This window comes from Cyprinodon variegatus, unplaced genomic scaffold (assembly GCF_000732505.1).
Source record: "Cyprinodon variegatus isolate N-32 unplaced genomic scaffold, C_variegatus-1.0 Scaffold216, whole genome shotgun sequence".
NCBI lineage: Eukaryota > Metazoa > Chordata > Actinopteri > Cyprinodontiformes > Cyprinodontidae > Cyprinodon > Cyprinodon variegatus.
The window spans coordinates 590499-611371 of NW_015150669.1; the positions used below are offsets into that span (position 1 = coordinate 590499).

Here is a 20873-nt window from a genome sequence, read left to right on the forward strand (position 1 = left end):
ACCTGCAAAGCAATAAGCGTGTCGTACATTTACACCGACTTAACAAGATGGAGCTGGAGAATTTGAAATGATAGTTTAAGAGCTGCAGGGAAAAAGAGAAGTCTTATCAGTTAAGACTTGCTTTGTATGTTGGGACCCCCCCCCCTCCACCACCACCACCATCATCATCCTACCACCACTCTCCTTGAAAGGCAGAGGTGCAGTTGATGAATTCTTAAGCAGATCTTGCTGATAATTGTATTTCATAACTGTCATATAGAGAGGGACTGTCCGCTGAGAAGCTATTTGTGTCACCGCATCCCTTTCCTCTCTCTGCTCCTCTCTTTCTCCGCAGCCTCTTCAATGAAGCTCAAATCACGACAGGGATTGTTAAATCTACCTTCGAGATTATTAAATCCAAATAGGGAATTTATAGGTGACACTTCATAACAATTAATCCCAGATGCTTGATTAATAAAGTTCGCTCATACACCTCCCCCCCACTCTTCTGTCTCCCCTATCCACGTTCCTTCCTTGTTGTCACCCTCTCAGTCACTAAAGTTGTCCTGTTTGAGTGGGATGGAGGAGGAGGAGAAGGGGAACAGACGTATGGGTGGCAAGATGGTTGTCAGGGACGACATGGGTGTCATTCTTTTTGATTAATGGAGCATTGTGACCCCGCCTATAACCCCCCACCAGCACCAACACTTTTTTTTTTTTTTTTATCATCATGCCCACTCACCTCTGCAAAGCCCCCAAGCCAATACCTCCCACCCTCTCCATACCAGGTAAAAATAGATATGGGACAACTTATGTGGATTTACACAAGGTGTGATGTGATGGGATGGAAGATGGAAACAAAGAAAAAAGAAGTATTGTGGATTTAGAGAAAAGATGGAAAAAAACAAAAGGATTAAAAAAAGAAGAAATAGGGATGCCAAAGGAAAGAACAAGAATACAGGCGAACGTCACCTAGCTAACCTTCACATCCTGTTAAGTCAGCTGAGATTAATTAGTTGAGTGAGACTGAGCAATTAGGTCAGTAGTTTAAGTGTGTGTATTGTGTCAGTGGGCGGGTGTTCTTGTACTTGCTGCAAAATGAGGACGTTTGTGGCGTATTTTACTAGTAAATTGAGGACCCTTTACTGGTTAAGAGAATGCTGCCATAAAAGATGTGTAGGACCCCTTTTCGCAGCAGAAAATCTCAAGGTTATTTTTACTTTTCTAACAACTCTAATTGAAATATAACTGCTGATTTTTGAATGGTTCACCATTTTAAACTGATCAGTCTCAGAGTTTTTATCTGAACTCTTGGAGGAATAAATTGAATCATATGATTTTTCATTTTTCTTCTATTTCTGTTGCAAAACTATAAGTTTAATATTCACACATTGTTTTTTTTATGAAATTGATAGAATGTAAAAGCTACTTACTTGAGTGGGCATCTGATTCGTAGCTATGGATTTGGCAGCTGAAGGGATTTTCACTTTTTGAATCACTGCATTGTCTGACTTAAACAAGGTGCTAACTTTCAGTGTTGCTGTTTTCACCTTAAGGAGCTCTAAACCTCATCAAAAATCCCAGCTAGCTATAACTGATAATTCAAGATCAGATGCACAGCTTTGCATTTTGTAACCTCTAGTTGGAAAAAAACAAAAAAACAATCAAAAGATTATAACTATTTTCATTATTCTTTTGGACTCTTATGTATAAAGGGAGTATATTTAGGCTTTCTTGCATGGAGCAAGTCTTAAATTCCATCATCTTATAGCATCATATAGGATTATATAATAATTAAGAACCTTAGCTACATTTTGTTGTCAGACTGGGGTCACTGAAAATGTCTTTTTGTTTCGGAAAAGAGAGTATACACTCAAGATAAAGCTTTTTTTCATTCAGTTATCTATTTGTGTTAAATTTAATAAAATAATCTATTCTACTCTTCATTACGTTAACTGTTATTAGATGTGCAGAAAGTTTAGCAAATTCTGAAAAATGGAGTTGGTCTATGCAGATAAATGCTTAATTATTGAATCATGAACAAATATGATTTAGATCCCTTTTTATTATTGATAACATCTTTAAATTTGTAGCATTGCATTTGTCGCTATTGTTTGTGGTGAGTTGGAATTCTGTTAGTAAAGGATTCATTTTTCTGTAAACGCCTCATTAACTGGGCTGTAGATTTGATCTTTTAAACTATAGACTTGGCAGATCTTACATTAAAAGAGAAAAAACTCTGCAAGAATATACGATTGTGGTTTATTGAAGTACACAGCTGTATGTTATAATTATGCATTCATCTTTTGAAAAAAAGTGTGTAATTTCCTTATAAGAGGTAAAAAGTGGGATTGTGCAATTTTAATAAAAGATTAAAATACTTTAATGTTTTTAACATACCTGCCTTTAAATATAGATGACCCTCGAAATGCCTGCTACACTTTTTGTTGATTTATATTTATTGCCAGGCGACACTAATAACAGGGGTCTGATCAAAAAAAGCATAAAGTCATCCAGTTTTAATAATAAATGCAATAAGATTTAAAGTTTTTTTTGTGTGTCTCCTTCATTGCTTTTTGTCTCAGCACGATGCAACACCAAACTCACCAAAAAGGTGTTTATGAACAATAATGCCCTTGATTTTTCTTCTTTTTTTATTTTTATTTTGATCCATGTATTCCAAAAAGAAATTATAAAATACAACTATACACCTGAAGCTAAGGCTTCTTTTTAAGGTAAATGAGAGTAAAGTCTGCTTTTTGGTGTGTTAGTGAAGATCTATTTAAAACAGTGTGAGGATAAGAAATCCCCTCAGACAAATCCTTGAACTAGTAAAGGCTTACAAAAGATCATATTTAACAATGATGGCTATATATTTTCCTTTTTGCAATTAAAGAGTCCCTCTGTGTAATTTAATGCTTCTTTTCAAGTGTCGGGTCCCCCGAGACTTGGCCTGTAGCTATGCCATCGCTCTTGGTGATTATCATTAATGAATGTCGGCGAGGACCATCCCTCAATGTGACTAGAGAGGAAACACAAGCCCTAATTAAAGGTTCCTATTCATAAATATACGCCTGGAACTGCACAGATCGAGCGGCGCCCAGGCACACAAGTCATGTTAATGTCAGGAAAGCACATTTTTTAAGAGCATTTTCTTCCCTAATGTGCAGCATACCAGAGGCTGTGACAGATTTCAGCAGCCGAAACCCCAGCAAGAGGATCTGGGCAATTTGAGATTCACAGATTTATATTTGAGTATAAAGCCTGAGATTAGGATGCCCTAATTTGACACGCAACAGAAATAATGACAAAATAAAAAAAGTTTAGCTAAGCATGATGAGACCTTTGTGAAATTTTCAACGGAAAAGGTTTAACAGAGCTCTACAAGATGAGCCATCCTGTGAAGTTTTCAAAACGACAATGTTTAACAGGTTTACAAAATGCGACTGGAGGTAAAAATTATTCTAATTGGTTGTTTTCCCTCATGCATCTTAATTATTCGTTAAACAAAAATGACTTTATTTTGAAAATGGCAAATAAATAAGTTATTCTTATATCAACAAGATCATGGCAACACTGGGAGAAATATTTCATTTTTAAGAAAATACAAACTCAAGAAACTTGTTAGAGAAAAAGAAAAAATAGCGCTTGAAAAGATAAACATTTGGCTGTCTTTCTTTCATCCTTAATGGCAAAAAAAATGCTAATTGGAGTGCATGTGTCAGTGAAAACAAAAGCCAAGGGAGGAGGAGAGGGAACCATGTGTGTGTGTATGTCAAAGGGGAAATGTGAATATGTCATTTTGTTAATCCCAGCTGGAATTTCAGCAAAGTTGTTTCGGGAAGCAGAAAATTTGTCTCTGTAAAACTTTGGGGTGTGGTGAGACACGGTGGAGCTCATGTTCTTATTTGGTTAACAATAGGAACTCCCTAAAGAGCATTTAGAAACAGTATTGCATTATCAATGAAGCTATGAGCACACTATGCATAATTTTCAGCCAGTTATAAGCAGCGATGAGCTAAATATTGTACAATAATGAAGAACTGATCCCTAGAAACAGTCAGCTTTAACTCTTTCTCACTGTAACTAATGGAAGATTTTATTTAGATTTTTAAAATCAATTATTTTTATTAACAGTTTATGTATGGTTGGTAATAACATTGTTGTTAACTAATTAACAGGACATTTTTTTAGGCTATAATGTAAATAAACGTTTTTGGAAGTGTTAGGGTTCAGATTTATCTAATTTACTGTACCTTTACTATAAATATATCCACACAGTACCATTGTATTTACCTAATAAAGAATAATAACATTAATGGTCATCTCTCTCTGCAAAGACATTTTCAGTTTCTGTCTGAGGGATTTCAAGGTGTTCCTAATTGGATATATAGTACTGCCAGCACGTTTCTGGGTCTATCCTGGCGGCCTCAAAAACCCAGAAAACTCCCTGTGGGAGGAGCCTAGGAGTCATCTAAGTCAGATGCACGAACCACCTCAACTGACCAAATTATTATTAGCAAAATGTGGGTACTGTTTTACCCGTAAGGCATCAAATGGTTTTGCAAATCTCCCTTCAGCCCAACTTGAAGCCGAGATTTTCCCCCAGATTTTGCTTTTGCATCAACAGACACTGCAGTGCTTCTGGCCACCACCCAGCTTTTACTTGTTTCCCCCTAGACATCCTTCATCCACACAAGTTTAATCACCACTAATCTCCCTACACTGCAAAATTGATCTAGAAATTCTTAAATCAAGTGTATTTACCCTTACTTTCAGGAGGTAAATATGATTATTTGCCAATGGAATTGATATATTTACTCTTAAAGTGAGATAATTAGAAGCAATGGCAGACAATGCAGTTGTTGTTTTTTTTATTTTAAAAGTAAATTGTCTTTTTCCATTGCCAAAGTGTCATACTAACCTCCTCAATTCAAGACACCATTCCTTATTTTAAGAAAAAATTAGTTAGATTTCAATTTTTTGCAGTGTAAACGTTAGGACTGGTGCCAATGCGAGTAACTCCCCCCAAGATGATAGTTTAGATCTACCAAGCTTTTCTAAATATTCTCCTGCTGATTCTCACCATTCATTTTGGTTTGCCAGGTCTCCCTGGAAGCCTTCTTTGCCACTACATCCAACACAAAATCCTGATGCTGACCAGTAAACAGGTCTGCTCTTCTGTTTTCCCCCAAGTGTTTATAACAGATCTGATGCAAACTGGTTTAAACAGCACAGTACTGGATAACCTTGTGTGCTACTGATGTCCAGTGTGTTGCAAAGAAAGTTCTATTAAAAAACGTCCACTTAGATTCAGATTAGGGAGTGGCCACATCCCCAATATGACCACTATAGGTAACATCATGATTAAGCATTGGAGTCCCCCAGAACCAACACAGACAGGGTCAAGTTTAAAGTAGGGCTGCAACTAACGATTATTTATCAAATCGATTAATCCGTCAATTATTTTTTCAATTAATAACCAGACAGCCAAAGGCTTCTTAAAGAAGAGTTGTTTTTTTTTTACAGATTTAAACCAGGTTAAACTTAAACTATTCAACTTCAGGAGTTCTGGATAAAGAATATTGACAGCTGAAAACTTTTCTTTATCTTAAACGCAAAATCTTTATATATGTTTTTTACAATTTCGATATAACTACTGATCTAAGTGGTTCGTTCTATCAGCTAAAGGCATGTTTTAGAGTCTCTATACTCCAGTTAACCATTAATCAATTACTAAATTAGTAGACGATTATTGTAATAATCGATTAATCACGTTGAATCTGATTAAAAGTTTCAGTCCTAGTTTAGTGCATCGTCCAGTGACTTAAAGAAAGCAGAGTAACCTAACCTGCTGTTCAGAGTAAAAGCTCAGGCATGAGTCAGATGTTTGTATCACAACACCTGCCTCACTACAAAACATCTGCTACCAGTTTATTATTCATCTAAATGTAAAAATCTTATAACAAATTGATACTTACATATGCATCATTTGAAATTATAGGTAAACCAGCTTGATTTTCTTTTTTTACAATCTTCATCTCATAGAGGTTAGAATACTTTAATTACCTGAATACTGTAAGTGCAGTCATAGTGCTGCACTTATTCTGATTATTTTAGTTTATCTCAGATTTTATTTTTTTAGTTGATCTGTATTGGGGATTAAAAACCTTTAATTGCATTGTCAAAACCAACAGCAACACATAATCCTATCTCAGGATAAATAAGTGATGGAAATGTACATCTCCAGATGTTAAATGCACACACACACACAAATAAATATATATATATATATATATATATATATATATATATATATATATATATATATATATATATATATATCAGACATTTAAAAATCCTTCTTTTGTTTTTCTTAGTCTCCATACTTGCAGTATATGGCACTTTAATTAGAAAACCTTATCTCAAAGATGTTGAGATAGAGCTCATGTCAAAGTTAGAGCCATTTCTTTATTAATTTCTTATTGTATATTCCTATATTCAGTCTGTCAAAGGATGGAATCTGATAAGACCAATCACGAACTCAAGATAATTCAAGATTAGAAAGAAAGGTATTATCATAAGCTGCAAAAGGAGCTGTTAAGGTATTTTGAAGATGTTTTTGAGTTATTGAACCTGTGGGTTGCATTGAGAGAAAGTGTGCGGTTCAAAACCAGAAGGTTAATTCTGCAAATGCTGAGGTGATTAGCTACTGGTCAGTTTCTGAACATTAAGAGAAAGAGGATGGCATTAAATAGTTTTTATTTGTATGATTTATTCTCAATATAATTCTCTTTATTACCAAAAATGAAATGTTTTAATAAGTAATACAGCAGATCTTTTTATATTTCCTAAAAGGACTGAAGAAGGTTTTTGACTCATTAGCTGCTGTCAAACGTGAACACAAACAAATTAAATCTGCTGCAGCTTTTCACTCAGGTTTGTGTTTGAATATTAAAAAAAGAAGAGATCGTGCTAGTCTGGAGCTCTGATTGAAACTTATAAGACAAAGAGAAGCAAAATAGTTTTAAAATGATGAAAAGGTAGCAGAGATAAAGAAGAAAGGAGGACTTTGAAACATTTCTTCGTCTTCATTTGAGGTGTGTGTTCTGCGTCAACAGGAACACACATAGGCACGTGTGAGGAATCCAACAAAATGCGAACGCAGAGACATCAAGGCAGAAACATGTTGGCTTTATTCTTTCACTTTAAATGCTCGTTAGGCTTTACAAATATTTCTTTTAGTTATAGATGGTTAAACAAAAGGAAGAAAAAAAAATTGACACAAAATGTGGAAAACAGCTCAACATGTGACAAGGAAGACATTTTAATTTTGATCTACTTCTGTTTTAATCACAAGTTTTTTTAATTACATATCAGACAGAGGAGTTTACAAATCAAAATATGACAGTATGGACTTTTTTCCCCCCACCTGATCTGACACCCTGCATACAGGACTTCTCTGCAGCATATCCTTTTCTCTGCATGATTGTGTGAGAGCTGCGAAGACAGAGGACAGAAACAAAACAGGTTCAGCTTTAATGTATGTGGATATATACATGACGAGGACACATATGTTCTTACCCGCCCTAAGGGGACGGGGGATGGTGGTGCAGGAAACAGGGGCTGCATGTCAACATGCTGACACCATGCCAGTGCGGTTCCACGGAACAGGGGCTTCATGTGTAAAGTAGAAGGTGACGGGTACAACCCGAAAAGACTGTTCAGGGTTTGTTGGGCTTTTGTTTTAGTCTACATATGGACACGTTTAACAAAAGTGAGGGTTGCAGCTGTTTCTGTTGCAGATAACTTTAAAAAAATTTAACTTCAAGATAAACTAAAGTAAAATAGAGGACCATCCACAATAATTTTTTCAATAGCTGATCTCATTCAGCTTTTCTTTGTTTTTCAGTTTCAGTTCTCCTATTAACTTGATCAATCATTTGCAATTTATCCCATATAGACATCTTAAAGTTTAGTCTAGCATCAGTTTAACATTCTGCCTCACTTAAACGGCATGTTCTCTTATGCTTTCCATCTTGAAGAGTGTTTAAAGAAATGGGCCTTAATCATTATTTTGCAGAAAGAAAGCAAGCAATCACTAAGTGAGCAATTACGAATGCATTTCTACCAGATTTATTATATGGGAAAAGTTAAAGTTGTGTTTTTGTAAAAGCATTAAAGTTGTGTTTAAAAGCATCTTTTTTTTTTTACAATGAGGGATGCTTTTCAAACTCATTAAATGTGCTAAAATCAAAGCTTGGTTTGTTCCCAATTTTCCTTTGTTGAATCCAACTAGAGTAAAAGTAGGATTTCTTTAAAGGCTTTTTATATATCATGTAGTCATATTCAGAGCACAGACATACAGAGCACATAAAAGAAAACCATATGAGCATAAGAACATTAGAAAACCTTTCATTTTTAGTAGCCTACATCCTACAAATCTTTTCTGTATCGGTGTTTGACAAACGCTATAAACCCTCCACCTACCCATCCTCTCTGCATTGCTGGCTACATATCAAAGTTAAGTTTACCATTGGTCTGCTGCTGAACAAACTTGTAAGGTAATGCAGTTATGTGCAAAAAATATTTTCTACATGTTTGATATATTTTGTGGTATGAAAAAAACTACTACTGCAGAGAAAGTTAGGTTTGCAGTTTTCCTTTAACAGATCTATACAATTAAAGCCTTTTTAACAGTAATCCATCTGACCCATAATGAGCAGTTATAATAGTGAAAACGTGATGATCTGATTCCGCAGCTTTTCTTTCTCTGCACATTTTGATGGAAACATCAGTGACGTAGTTTGGCTTCATCAATCAGCGCGCGGGCCGCTTTGACAGACACATGTTGGGGCGGTACTTTAGCGTTTCTTTCCCCAGCACGCATTGGACATGTTCCTGAGCGCACACGATCTGATAACCAGACCCAGAGAGGGATTTAAATCAGCTAAAGGACAGTGAAAACAGAAACTCACCAGAATTTGAACCGGGTAAAGTTTTCGCCTCCGTTTGGAGGAGAATCCATAAAACCGAAGGCAGAAAAAGGGGGAAAAGTCCGGTGCGTAATGCGCAAAACTGTAATTCTGACGCAGTCCCAGGGATTATTTAAAGAGAAAATAATCTGATCCACCCTCTAGTCCTGCTACTCCTCTCTTCTTTACCACCATCTCAGTCTCATTTGAAACACTTTTACTGCTCTACTTGGTCGCTCTTTATAAACACTTTATCGTGTATAATAGTTAGGACGGAGAGGAGGCTATTAATGGTGCCTACAGTGGCTCCAGAGCCCCTCCCCTTTGCCAAAAGCCTCGCTAAAAAGGTGTAACGAATCGATCTGCAGCCTCCTTTGTCCCAATAACGAGGTCGCTGAAAATTTACACAATGTCTTCTTTTTTTCCCTCCTTTTAAAATTTGAGACTGAGAAGCAACATGTGCGCCAAAGGTGCAAAACTGTTTCAGGATTTTTGTGAAAAAGCTTTAAAATGTTGCATATTTGTAAAACTAAGGTTTCAGCCTGAGTCAGGATGATGATCTAATTTATAAGCCAGGTATGGCTAAAAATAATCACTAATAAAATCAAATTGTACACTGTAAAAACTATTTTTCTTTTGGAAGTCATGAAATTTTACGCATTAGGATTATTTTAGCTCATATCCAGAATATAATTATTTACAGTAGTGTTGTTTGGCTTTAAGTGAATTATAACATTAGCTAATTCATTACCTATAAGTTTTTTGTAGGTTTTAATTTAGAATGTGGATTTTCTGCTTTTACGTTTTAATTTGCTGTATTATGAATCAGCATATCAACTTTCTGAAAATTAGGGACTCTAATGAAACTATTTTAGTGACAGGAAAAAATGCTGAAGTAAAACTTAACTGCGTTTTTTAGGAAAAAATATGACCATGCCATCTTGTTAGAACAGGTCTAATATTTTGCTTTTTTTTTAGTACCATCTAAACAGGGGCGGTTCTAGACGGGGGCCACAGGGCCCCTGTAGATCATGTCCTGCCCCCCTGTTATGGCCCCTTTTGCTGAAGACATAATACTCAGATTCTAATGATGACATGCGCTGGAACAGACATGGTTACTGATAGATCCTTTGGATCTATTTCATTTACAAATTCTGTTTTACTAATTATTTAAAAACAATAACGTGATAGCTTCAGTAGTTTTGAGATAGGATTCCAGTTTCATCTGCTAATTTTTTTTTTCAAAACAAATAAAAAAAATATGCTCTAATTTTTGCAGCTGAACTTCAGCTTTTCTTAAGTTATAATTCAGGTTTTATAGAAAATGGTAATTTTAGCTTAAATTAAGTCAAAAATATGTATAATTCCTAAATTCTGAATGCATATTGACCTAATAAGACATATAATTTTAATTAAATCTAACTGAATATAAATTTCAATTCATGGAGCTCTCTCAATATATTTGAATCCCTTGCCCTGTTTTTTTATTTTATGCTTTTCTGGGCCCCCATAAAAACACGCTGGCCCCCTCCGGGCCCCTGGTACATTTGGTCTAGAACCGCCACTGCATCTGATGCTGTGATAATAAGATGGTTCTTAAACCAATACTGTACATTTTGGGGAATAGCTTTTGTAAATTTCAGCTCCCAAAGTTTAATTTTTTTGTCCAAAAATATTGATTTACATATAGCTATTTATAAAGATTTTGAATTCATTTTTGACAGTGCAGAGCTTTTGAATCAGTATTACTGTATCCTGTTAGATGAAAACTTCTTTGTGGCGTCCGTGATCATATTATCAAAAGATATTTTGAAAGGGGAGAAAGATGAGCAAAAAAAGATCTTAATTTTTAAATAGATTTTAACGCATTTGTACAAAAACAAAGCAACACACTTTGATTAGACTTAAGTTGTTTGTTTAGTTAACAGTTTTTCATTGCTGAAGAGAAGCATAAAGATTATGTGTTTTACATGGGACAAGATGACCGGAGCTTTCTTAATAATTACTTAAAATTCAATACCATACAATTAAATGATTTGTTTTTATTAAACACCAAATCAGAAAATATTCATTCATTTCAGTCGCTTTACAGGCAGAAAACTCACATTTAGTTTTACAAGTGAGCTCTGTCCAAATATAATTCAGATCAATTTAGATTCCAGTTGTTACAATAAGATCCAATAGCATACATTGTAATTTGGTAACCATTAAAATGTGATTGTTAAAAGGACATTTTCAATCTAAAGAAGCTGGTTGAGTCACTGACTTTGCAGCATTCCTCCTCCTGAGCAAAGCATACGATGATAGTGAGAGAAAACCCCTCATTTTTAACCAGAAAGACCCTTCAGCAGAACCAGACTCAATATGAGCAACCATCTGTCATGGCAAACAAACAACTGTCCCAGTGGTGCCGAACCAAAAGTACTTTCTATTGTCAAACAAAAAGGAGTATAGATTTTTAAAAAGCTTGTTAGAATTTAGCTTTTTTTAAGTGTCTTTTTCCCTGGTAAACATTTAATTTATATTTAGAAACCATCATTGAAACTTAAATCAAATATATTTATTTTTTTCAGGTTTTAGTGTATTTATTTGAATAATATACAAGCAGGAATCAATAAACATTGGTCAGATCTATACCTGGTTGGGAGGGATGATGTACACATATTGGTTATTCAGACAAAGTAACAACAAGTACTCTCATGAATAATACGTCACGCTAAAGTAACCCACCAATTATTTCAATAGACTCTGGCTCTCAGCAGTAAGTGGGACAAATTTTTAAATGTGATTTTGCTGCTTTTGAAGGAGTCTAATCACTAATGTAGCTGAAAGGGAAAACATCCAATCAATCAATCCACATTTTTCTGAATGAATGAAACTGAACTTGTCTGCATACTAGGGAGGCATGATATATTGCTGTTGGCATCGGAATCGGCTGTTATTCATCCTTTTTTAATATACATTAATGTCTAACTACCCATAGATATAAATATCAGTGTATATTGGTTCTTTTGTGTTCTCAACAATAGGAAAGCAGTCAATAAATATGTTTGAGCTCAATTTTGGAAAATACAAACTCTATTGAAAGCGTTTGTGTTGAGTAACTGTAGGTCCATCAGCCCCCACTCTTAGACTTTCATCACAAAGTTACACCCTTGTTTCAAACCTTCAAATGTTTCAAATAAGTGGTTAAAAAATATATAGCTTACAGCTGAAAGTGCTTAAAATGAACAGATTTAAATAACTTCATGTTAAATGATGAATCATAATAGAATAAAACACCCCAGATGTTTTGCAAATAAGAGTTTACATTGACATTTTAACAAACTTTTAGTTTATCTTGTGGCGCTTCTCATTCTTTTGTCTGACTGGTTTTAGAGGTGCGCCCATGCTCTCCCCTGTACTGTTCGCGCGCGCCAGGGACGCACCTCTCCAACCCTGCTGAGCCATCCCACCTTCCAATAATTAGAGTTGCAGATTGACAGGTGGGCTCTGACTGTCAGGGTGACGTTTGTCGCGAGGAGGGGGGTGGAGTAACAGTAGAAGGGGCCTGGAGAGGCAGCTGGATGTGTCTTGTCTATCAGAAGGAGTCGTCTGAAGGCGATGCGCGCACGTTTTTTTGCCCTCTCTGCGTTCAGAAGGAACGTTCCTACTTCTCTGTTTTCAACTGAAGCGCGTTAGATGTAATAAAAGAACAGGAAGCAACAAGAAGAACAGACCAGACGAGTTTCAGAGAAATTTCCAAGTGTCCGTGTTTTGACAATCGGACGGTGTTATGTGAGTATGTTGTTATCCAGGTGGGGGCGGGAGTGAGAGGAAGGGGGGGGGGGGGGGGAGGGGTGGGGGGGAGTGGGGGGGCTCGGCACTCTCAATACTCGCGTTTGACTGACTGACATACACCCCTGTCCGCTTTAAGCGTGTCACTCTTTTTTTTCTTTCCCTTTTCACCCCAGATCTCCTTTACCGATTTTCCTCCTCGCAGCGCAGCCTTGGAGAGCGCGCGCAGGGCGGCGAGAGCGCAGAGACACGCGGCACCAGCCCCGCAGTTTGGACTCCTTTCCTCCGAGCAGAGGATGCGGTCCTCCGATTGGAGCACAACCCGGAGCGCGTTTGATCGGATGGAACTGGTCTGAAATCTGAACCAAACCACATCAGCCCTTCCTGGAGTTTTTATTTTTTCCCCTAATCGGACGAAGTTAACAATTTCTACCCCATATCACCAATACGCACAAAAAAGACGCACTGATTTTGAAACTCTTCGCCCTTTTAAGGGGATTTACCCTTTTGAATAAAACCAGCTTCCTTCGCTTCCAGCTCGGTCCGTTGTTTTGATCTCTGCATGAACAGTCAAGCGGAAAATCCCGCAGCAGCAGCAGCAGCAGCAGCAGCAGCAGCATGCCGAGGAGAAAGCAGCAAGCACCGCGGCGGTCAGCAGGTAAGCCCCGGCTCTGCAAACAAACATGCGCAAACACGCACAATTCTGCACAGATACTTTTATTGTTTTTGTTTGTTTTGCTTTGTTTGTTTCCCAGCAACCCACGCAGAACTACGCTATACTCCCCAGAAATCATTCAGTAAACTTTTCCAGTTCAAGTTCCACAAAAAAAAAAACTTAAAATCAAATCCTTTTTTTCCCCCCAACATGTTTGACCCGCCTGAACATAATGAAAGGTCGCGTATTTCCGCTCTGGGATTGCCATCCCTGATTTGATGCTTGATTGATCGCCTGTCATGCAACTTCCCTTTGATCTATTCATTCCTGATAAACATCACTAAATCATTCTCCACGCGGAGACACGCACACATGCGTTTTGACTCTAAGGATTAAAAATGCGTTTTTGTGTGTGTAGAGGGGGGAGACTCCTGAAATCTCCCCTAACAGGGAAGGAAGAAGAAAAAAAAAAAGAAGACAAGTTGAAAGAAAAGTTCTCATGCGGGATAAATAGGTGGCGATTAAACACCCATATGAAGAGAGGTGGGGGTGGGTGGGGGTCAGGGTGCAGGGACGCATCCAGATCAGAGGGAGATGATCTACAGACGCTGCAGGGTCACTCCAATGTCTTCAGCTGACCTCTAGAAAAAAGAAATGGCAAAAAAAATGTGCAAATTAGTACTTCCTCTGGACAGTTTAGCTCAGGAAACACTAACTTACCAATCAGTAAATAGGATGTTATACTTTTAATGGGGAATAAGAAAGAAATATAACTCTGGTCCAATTACGTGATGTTAAAGATGCTCTGTTTATGCACCCTGATGCTCTATCTCTCCAGTTCTTTCCCCTGAAAAGAGATCACTTGGACAAACTCTTTAAATAACACTTCATAACGTATATGTATTAAATAACCTGGAGACATGAAAACAGATTTTGATAGAAATTGTAATCTTACTCAGATCAGAGAATTGCTTAAGGTTACAGAAGGCAGCTGCTCACCTCTGGGCTCACCTCTCAGGAAGTGGCCCCAATTAACAGTTAAAAAGACATTTTATACATCTCCAGTCTGCCACATCATCTTATTTTACATCATACACGTTAGTAGATGAATAGACATCCATTGCTCAAGCCTTATCAAAATAGGACACCGCTCTCATTCCGTTTCCAAATCTTTGCCACATACAAAATGAAGATTATAACTGTATATCCAGACAGAGGAATTGTCCTAATTAGATTATAACGTCAGTTCTGACACACAACAGGCAGCTAATACCAGGGTTTTATAAACTCACATATCTTAAATGATAATTGTCCTAACAATGACTTGATTCATACTCATACTTACATGGTTGCAAATGTTTGTTTTGAGTATGTCGCAAGACCCCCCCACACACACACACGCACCACACACACACAGGAGGCAGATGCGAGCGCGTGATTGACTGACACGCGTTTCCAGAAAGAGAGAACGGCGCCCCTTTTGAAGTTTCACGCCATAATGACCAAAGCTGAATAACACAGCTGCAGAATGTTAAGAAGCTATTGGCGATGGAAATGTGAGGTTAAGCAGACTTAATCAAGGTTGTTTCAAAGCAGACTTTGAACTCTGCGTGGCTCTAGTTTCAAATTGATGCAAAGCTTAGGGGGATGGATGGATGGACAGAGAGAATAACGTGGAAATTAGTTGTGTTTCCTCTCTTTTCCACCTCATTCTCTGAGATGTCCACCTTTTGGGTTTAACTTTTTAAACTACGAGCTCAGTTTTCTTCAGTTTGTATTTGCATGCATTGGATATACACTTTAGACCACCCCCAAAACCTTTACGCAAAGTTAATGTTTTACACCGCATTAGCGCAGATTTGTATCCAATGAATGTTGCATATGCATCTCAGTGAGGAAGAGAGCTCCTCAATAGGCCTTTGTGTGTCAGTTCAAATAGGCTCTGTTTCATCAGGCACAGTGATGATTTTTTTTTTTTAAACCCGTAATGGCGCTGCACCCTATCTGCTTTATGACCAGTGACAATACATCAGTGTTCTCTCATTTGGAACCGCATTACTGCATCTGTTAGTTTTGGCGAATGGATGCAGAGCTCTGCAATCTGAGCTGCGGGGACTTTTTTTTTCAATTCTATTGCTGCAGTCATTTGTTGTCATTTCCAGAAGGGGTTGTCTCTTTATTTTGTTGTTTTTTTCTTTGGTTGTCGATGTATTCCAGGATTAGTTAAACACACTTAACAGCATAATGATATTCTGTGAAGTGACAAAACTGCAGCTTAGTCTCAAATCAAACCTGTGATTCCTTTGCTGTTTTGATTATTTAATAAATTGCTATACATTTTTTTGGCAAACATAACATTGAATTTCACATCCAGTTTGATAACCAATTATATTGTAAAATATTCTACTTCCTGCCAATGTACATCAGGTTTCTAAATGGCTCTTTAAGTTAAGATGTCATGCGTTTGATTCCATTATCTATCCCCAGTTAAATATACGATATACTTTAAAACTTTCCTCAGGTGAATTCACTTTTGATCTTGCTGTTAGTGTTTAAATATGCATAACATTAGTTTTTATCAGTAATTACAGGAATTTTAATTAGCAGATGGAAGAACATACACATAAAAGTCATAACTTGGAAAGCGAGGTTGAAAAGCGCTGCACGTCTTCCTCGCGCTCCTACTTTGCCAACTTCGCTATCTTAAATCAAATCCTGACACTCAGTGTAATGAATATGTCAACTAATCATTCAAAATGTCATTGTGATTACAGCTTGGCACCGTGTTGAGCGTGTACCACTAGATTTATAAAAGGTTTATTTAAAAAAAAAAGAAGAACAACTCCTTCTGCTTAACATATAACCATGCTGTCTGAGGAAAAGTCCGACCACAGCAGTTCAGCTTCAGTTGTTGACAGTGGCCTGAGTGAGATTCTCTGAAATACATTTTCTCCAATTCCAAACAAGAGTGTATTTAATTCATTTCATTCAAATCAGACAAGCAATAATACTCACAATTAATGTAATTTAATGTCTTTTTTTATGTTTGACCCATAGAGAAATGTAAACACCTTGTCAATTTATCTTTGCACACAATGTCCCACTTTTTATTCCACTTACTTTTAGTAACATAAGTGTAACAAGCTGATATTAGCTGTTGTTTTATTTAAGATAGCTGACATGTCTCTTATTGCTTACTTTTAAAATAGTCTTAGTCAAAGTGATGAGTTGTGTTCATTGATAGCAATCTTTTCTGCCTTGACTAGCTGCAAGTTTTGCCTTAAAAAGACTTCAAATCACATTTGGGGCATGAGGGCAAAATGTACTTAACCGTTTAACTGGTGAATATCTTGATCCTGGTAATCCTAAGATAACACCCTTGAATGCTGACATTTTCACTGAGGTAAGAAGCTCCAAAGTTAGCTTTTTGGGTATCGGTGAAATATCGCGGTTCCCAGGGGGGTTGCCTCTCCAGGACTCTATAGGTGAAAGGTAGGGTACACTCCAGACAATTGCAAAATTTGTAGGAAGCTATAAAATCAAATCAATCTAAATCAAAGCAACTATCAGAATAAAAAGAAAAAATGTAAGCAGGTTTAAAAGTGGCTAAACCTTTAATATAGTTTGATACTGCTAACCACCCAAAGTGCTATTGGTAGCTCATTAATGAGGACAAAGTTGCTCTTGTTCAGTATCGTGGCACGATTTCAGTAACCGGCGAGTTTTGACTGAACATAATTTTACATCTTTGAACAATGGTTGTAACAATCTCTTTAACAGAAATGCATTGTGCAGTTATCGCCTGGGTTATACTTGGCAGCTGGTGATCTGCCTCCAACAACTCTTTGAAAAAGGAGTCTCTTAATTACGACTTGCTGGGTGGGGCCTCCCTTAATCCTGACGGCATCATTAGCCCGGGTCCCTAATTATCCAGGTAGCTGGCAGATCAGTGACGGGTCTGCAGATTACTGCTGACAAATTCAGCTCAGTGTCAAGTCTGCAAGCTGCCTTGATGAAATCAACTCTGCATCTCCTCCCTGTTTTTTTTTTGTTGTTGTTTTTTTCTCTTTTGTAAACTCAGCAGCAGAAGTTTCTCACCATGTAGCTTGACATTAAGTATCCCTGCTTTAGGAGCCACGAGACAGAGGTGGTTTCTAATAGTTTGCTGCAGGTGCGGCCCAAATATTGTTTCTTTTTATTTATGTGAGAAAAAGGAGGAACGTTTTTTGCTGCGCTGCATTAAATAACATTTTGTTATCATTATTCAGAGTTGTGTTGGCTCAGCGGGTGCTTAGCTCATGGGACTTATAGAGGTAGAAGCGTGAAACACAGAGTTGGTTTAATATGGATTTCTTTTTAAAAAAAGAATTAAGTGACATTAGCCAGGGGGAAATGCAGCTTCTGCGAGGTGAGAAAATCTTATTTGAACTTAAAAGTCTGTAGACAACCGAGCATGTTTGTGTGTGTGTAATATTAAGATTCAGCGATACGGTAGAGTACGTAAAGTGCCATTAACAGGTGACATTGAATGAAGGAGTCAGCGGATGTATTTGCTTTTCCACACACTCTGCTAGTTTTCATTTGCATATGCCGTCAGAGGCAGGAGGCCTTCAGGAAATCAAAGACGTGCACTAATCTGCACGCACACACACACGACTTCACTTTCTCTGTCCGCTCCGTCGTGGAGGTTAAGTCGCAAATGAAGATCGATGACTACTCTTATGGAAAAGAGAGGGTCGAGCTAAAAAAATATGTGGGAATTAGACATGCCTGAAGAGTGAAGACATAGAGGCGTTCTGTGCTACAGACGAGAGGTAAAACTATCCCCAAGCTTAACGAGCTTCAGTGAAAGCAGGAAAAACCTGGACTTTTACTCGAGCACTACAAAAAAAAAGGATTTGACTGAAAAAGACATGAAATCAAGGTCATTTTAAAGAACTACAAATCACCAGTTTGCTAACCTTCACCTTTGTCTATCTGGTTCTATGCAAGATTGCATTTAATCCACAAAGATATCTGGGAAACATTTCTAATCTGCTGCAAGGGGAAGAAAATAAATGGTTTAGACAAAGAATAATAGCAGTGTTACAGAAAAAGATTAATACTGCTCTTATTACTTTTACATTGCACAGTCAGAGCATGTTGTAGTTACAACAAAGAGGCTTAAACACAGTAAAGTTCTAGTAAATCCAGTATTAGATTCTCATGTTGAAACAATTTTTACTGAAAATAGTGTGTTTTAAGATATTAACACAACATTTTTTAAACAGGAATGTACAACTCATGTCAGTAAAAGCTCAGAAGGTGTAGTTTTAAACTTGCAGAAGTAAATAAAAATGACACTTTTTCATTTTCTTAAATAGAACAGTCTGTTTGATCGCCATCAACTGTTTTAAAAATGCTAAATCTTTATTTTGGTGACAAAAAAAAACAAAGGAAAAGTGTAGCAGGCAGCAACTGGATGTTTTACTTCTGTTAAGAAAATTAGACTGTGAAGGATTTCAGTCCTTTTAAACAGCAACAATACTTTCAAAGAACCATTATTAACTAAGCAGGGAGATACGGTTTTAAACTTAAAGAAAATGTTGCAGCTGAATTTGATTTTGAAGCACAAGCTCTGTACAGTTTGGGCGGAGCAAACCAGACTCATAGGTCTACAGGTGACGCGCTCTATTTCTATAGTCCATGAAACATGTCAAGCCATTAAAGAAACTCTCCAGTGAACAATTTCTGCTGGTTTTGCCTTAAAACATCAGAGGATATAAGGTGTGCTCTCTATTACGTTCTTAATTTTCATTACAGTATTGCATATTTGCAGTCTCAAGCTTGTTATGCTTGAAGAGCACTGGTGTATTATGGGTAATTCTGGCGCTGAGAGTCATGCATCGTAAAGTCACATCTCCCGCGCTGTGATTGGTCCGGACACATTCGGCCGGAGTAAACAGGCCAGGCTAATGAAACTTATAAACGTCAGTATTGCATAAAAACATCAAAAATAAATAGATAAACATGTTGCGCCTGAACAAATCATCAAGTAGCTTGGGGGACGACTGTGACAAAAACATGGAGACAATAAGATTTAATAGGAAATTAAGATTTAAGGCAAGAGGAGAGGAGATTCCATACAAACAGTTTGATTATTCTGGTTTATTCACTTTTTTCTTTATCTGTGTTTTTTTAAAGCTCTTTAAGGTTTTTATTATAAATGCATTTTGCATTACTTTGTTGTTGTTTTGTTTTTTTGTTTTTTTATCTTTGAGCGATTTTCATTGTCACCTTAGTTTAAAACAAAAATGTTCCCATATATTTTCAAACGCTCCTTTTCTTCTTCCTTACAGGACATGTTAGACATGTTAGAAGTTTTCTCCTCAACTATGCTTAAATTTATTCTCTGTGTTTGATAAGTTGGGCTAAAAAGCTACCCTCTGACCCACAAATAGATCAGTGTAAACACCTTTTTTCTGTGATTTATTCAAGTGGCACTGCCTGGCCTTGAAGTTTCGTTGCTGCTGTTGAGCAGCCCCGAACATCTGCTGTGCAGCAGGGTGGGTGAAGGTGGGTGTGGGTGATCTGGAGAGCACAACAGAGGAGTTGTGAAGAAAAAGGTATTAAAAGTGACAGATGAACAAGACTCTGGGAGACGTTAGCCTGCAGCAGCTGTGACTGCTGCCGTTCCTATGACAGGTGTCAATTAAGAATTACAGCAGAAGCCCTGTAGTCATATTTCCCCCCTGCCCAGCTGTCTGTCTGCGTGCCTTTTCGGAGAAATAGCACTTTACCCTTGTCATCGCATTAGCACCTCGCCACTGTCGCCCTAGAATATAAGTGCATGGCGGGCATTCTAATCAATATTCGCCGTATTAGCAATTATTTTACCCATTGATTTATACCGGGCCAGCAACTCCCAACGTGGTGTTATTAGCTGCTGATTTTATGTACCTGGACTGCCACTGCAAGATTTGCAGTCCCTCTCTTGTGTTGCTGTTGCCAGCTAGATCAACCTTACAGGTGGAGCCCAGTACACGAGGACGAACATACAAAAATAATTAGGACCTCGATAATATCTCAGTGCTTAACCAGATTAACCTGCTTAACTGCACCAACAGTTTGACAAGGGAGTGGTAGATCTGGCAACTACATATAGTAAGTTTTTATTTCTTCTTTTTCTCCTTGAACCCAATATAATGAAATATTAGTATATTATTTATAGGTACAATATAAAAAAAAACTCTCTATATTAGCTTTTTGTGATATAATTTAGTACTGTTAAAATTCAGTCAGTAGGCTTCTGTGAATGCATGTCTACCACTGTCTTTGAAGGCCAAGCATTCAACCGTGGTTTAAATTCTTGTAGAAAATCAGGTGATTCTGTCAGTAGATGCTCTTTTGGGTGTAGGTGAAAATGTAGGCAATAGTTAAAAATGTTAAGCAGTTTCTGAATTTTTCCTAAAATTAGCTATTAAGAAGAAGAATCAACTGATCAAACT

General features: G+C 37.2%; 1 protein-coding gene and 1 long non-coding RNA gene across 2 annotated transcripts in view; one reads left to right on the forward strand and one right to left on the reverse strand.

The window, feature by feature from the left end:
* Window positions 1-7405: 7405 nt before the first annotated feature.
* Window positions 7406-9318, reverse strand: LOC107088366. The gene is made up of 2 exons (XR_001481373.1): window positions 8958-9318; window positions 7406-7479 (listed from the first exon to the last, which is right to left on the reverse strand). It is a non-coding gene; the product is annotated as an uncharacterized LOC107088366 (long non-coding RNA).
* Window positions 9319-12430: 3112 nt separating this feature from the next.
* Window positions 12431-20873, forward strand: part of LOC107088376 (teashirt homolog 1-like) — a 43965-nt gene continuing 35522 nt past the window's right edge. Inside the window, exons 1-2 of the mRNA XM_015380505.1 lie at window positions 12431-12731; window positions 12908-13389. Coding sequence (XP_015235991.1) covers window positions 13350-13389 — 40 coding nt within the window. The 5' untranslated portion in view covers window positions 12431-12731; window positions 12908-13349. The remainder of the gene's footprint in view (window positions 12732-12907; window positions 13390-20873) is intronic.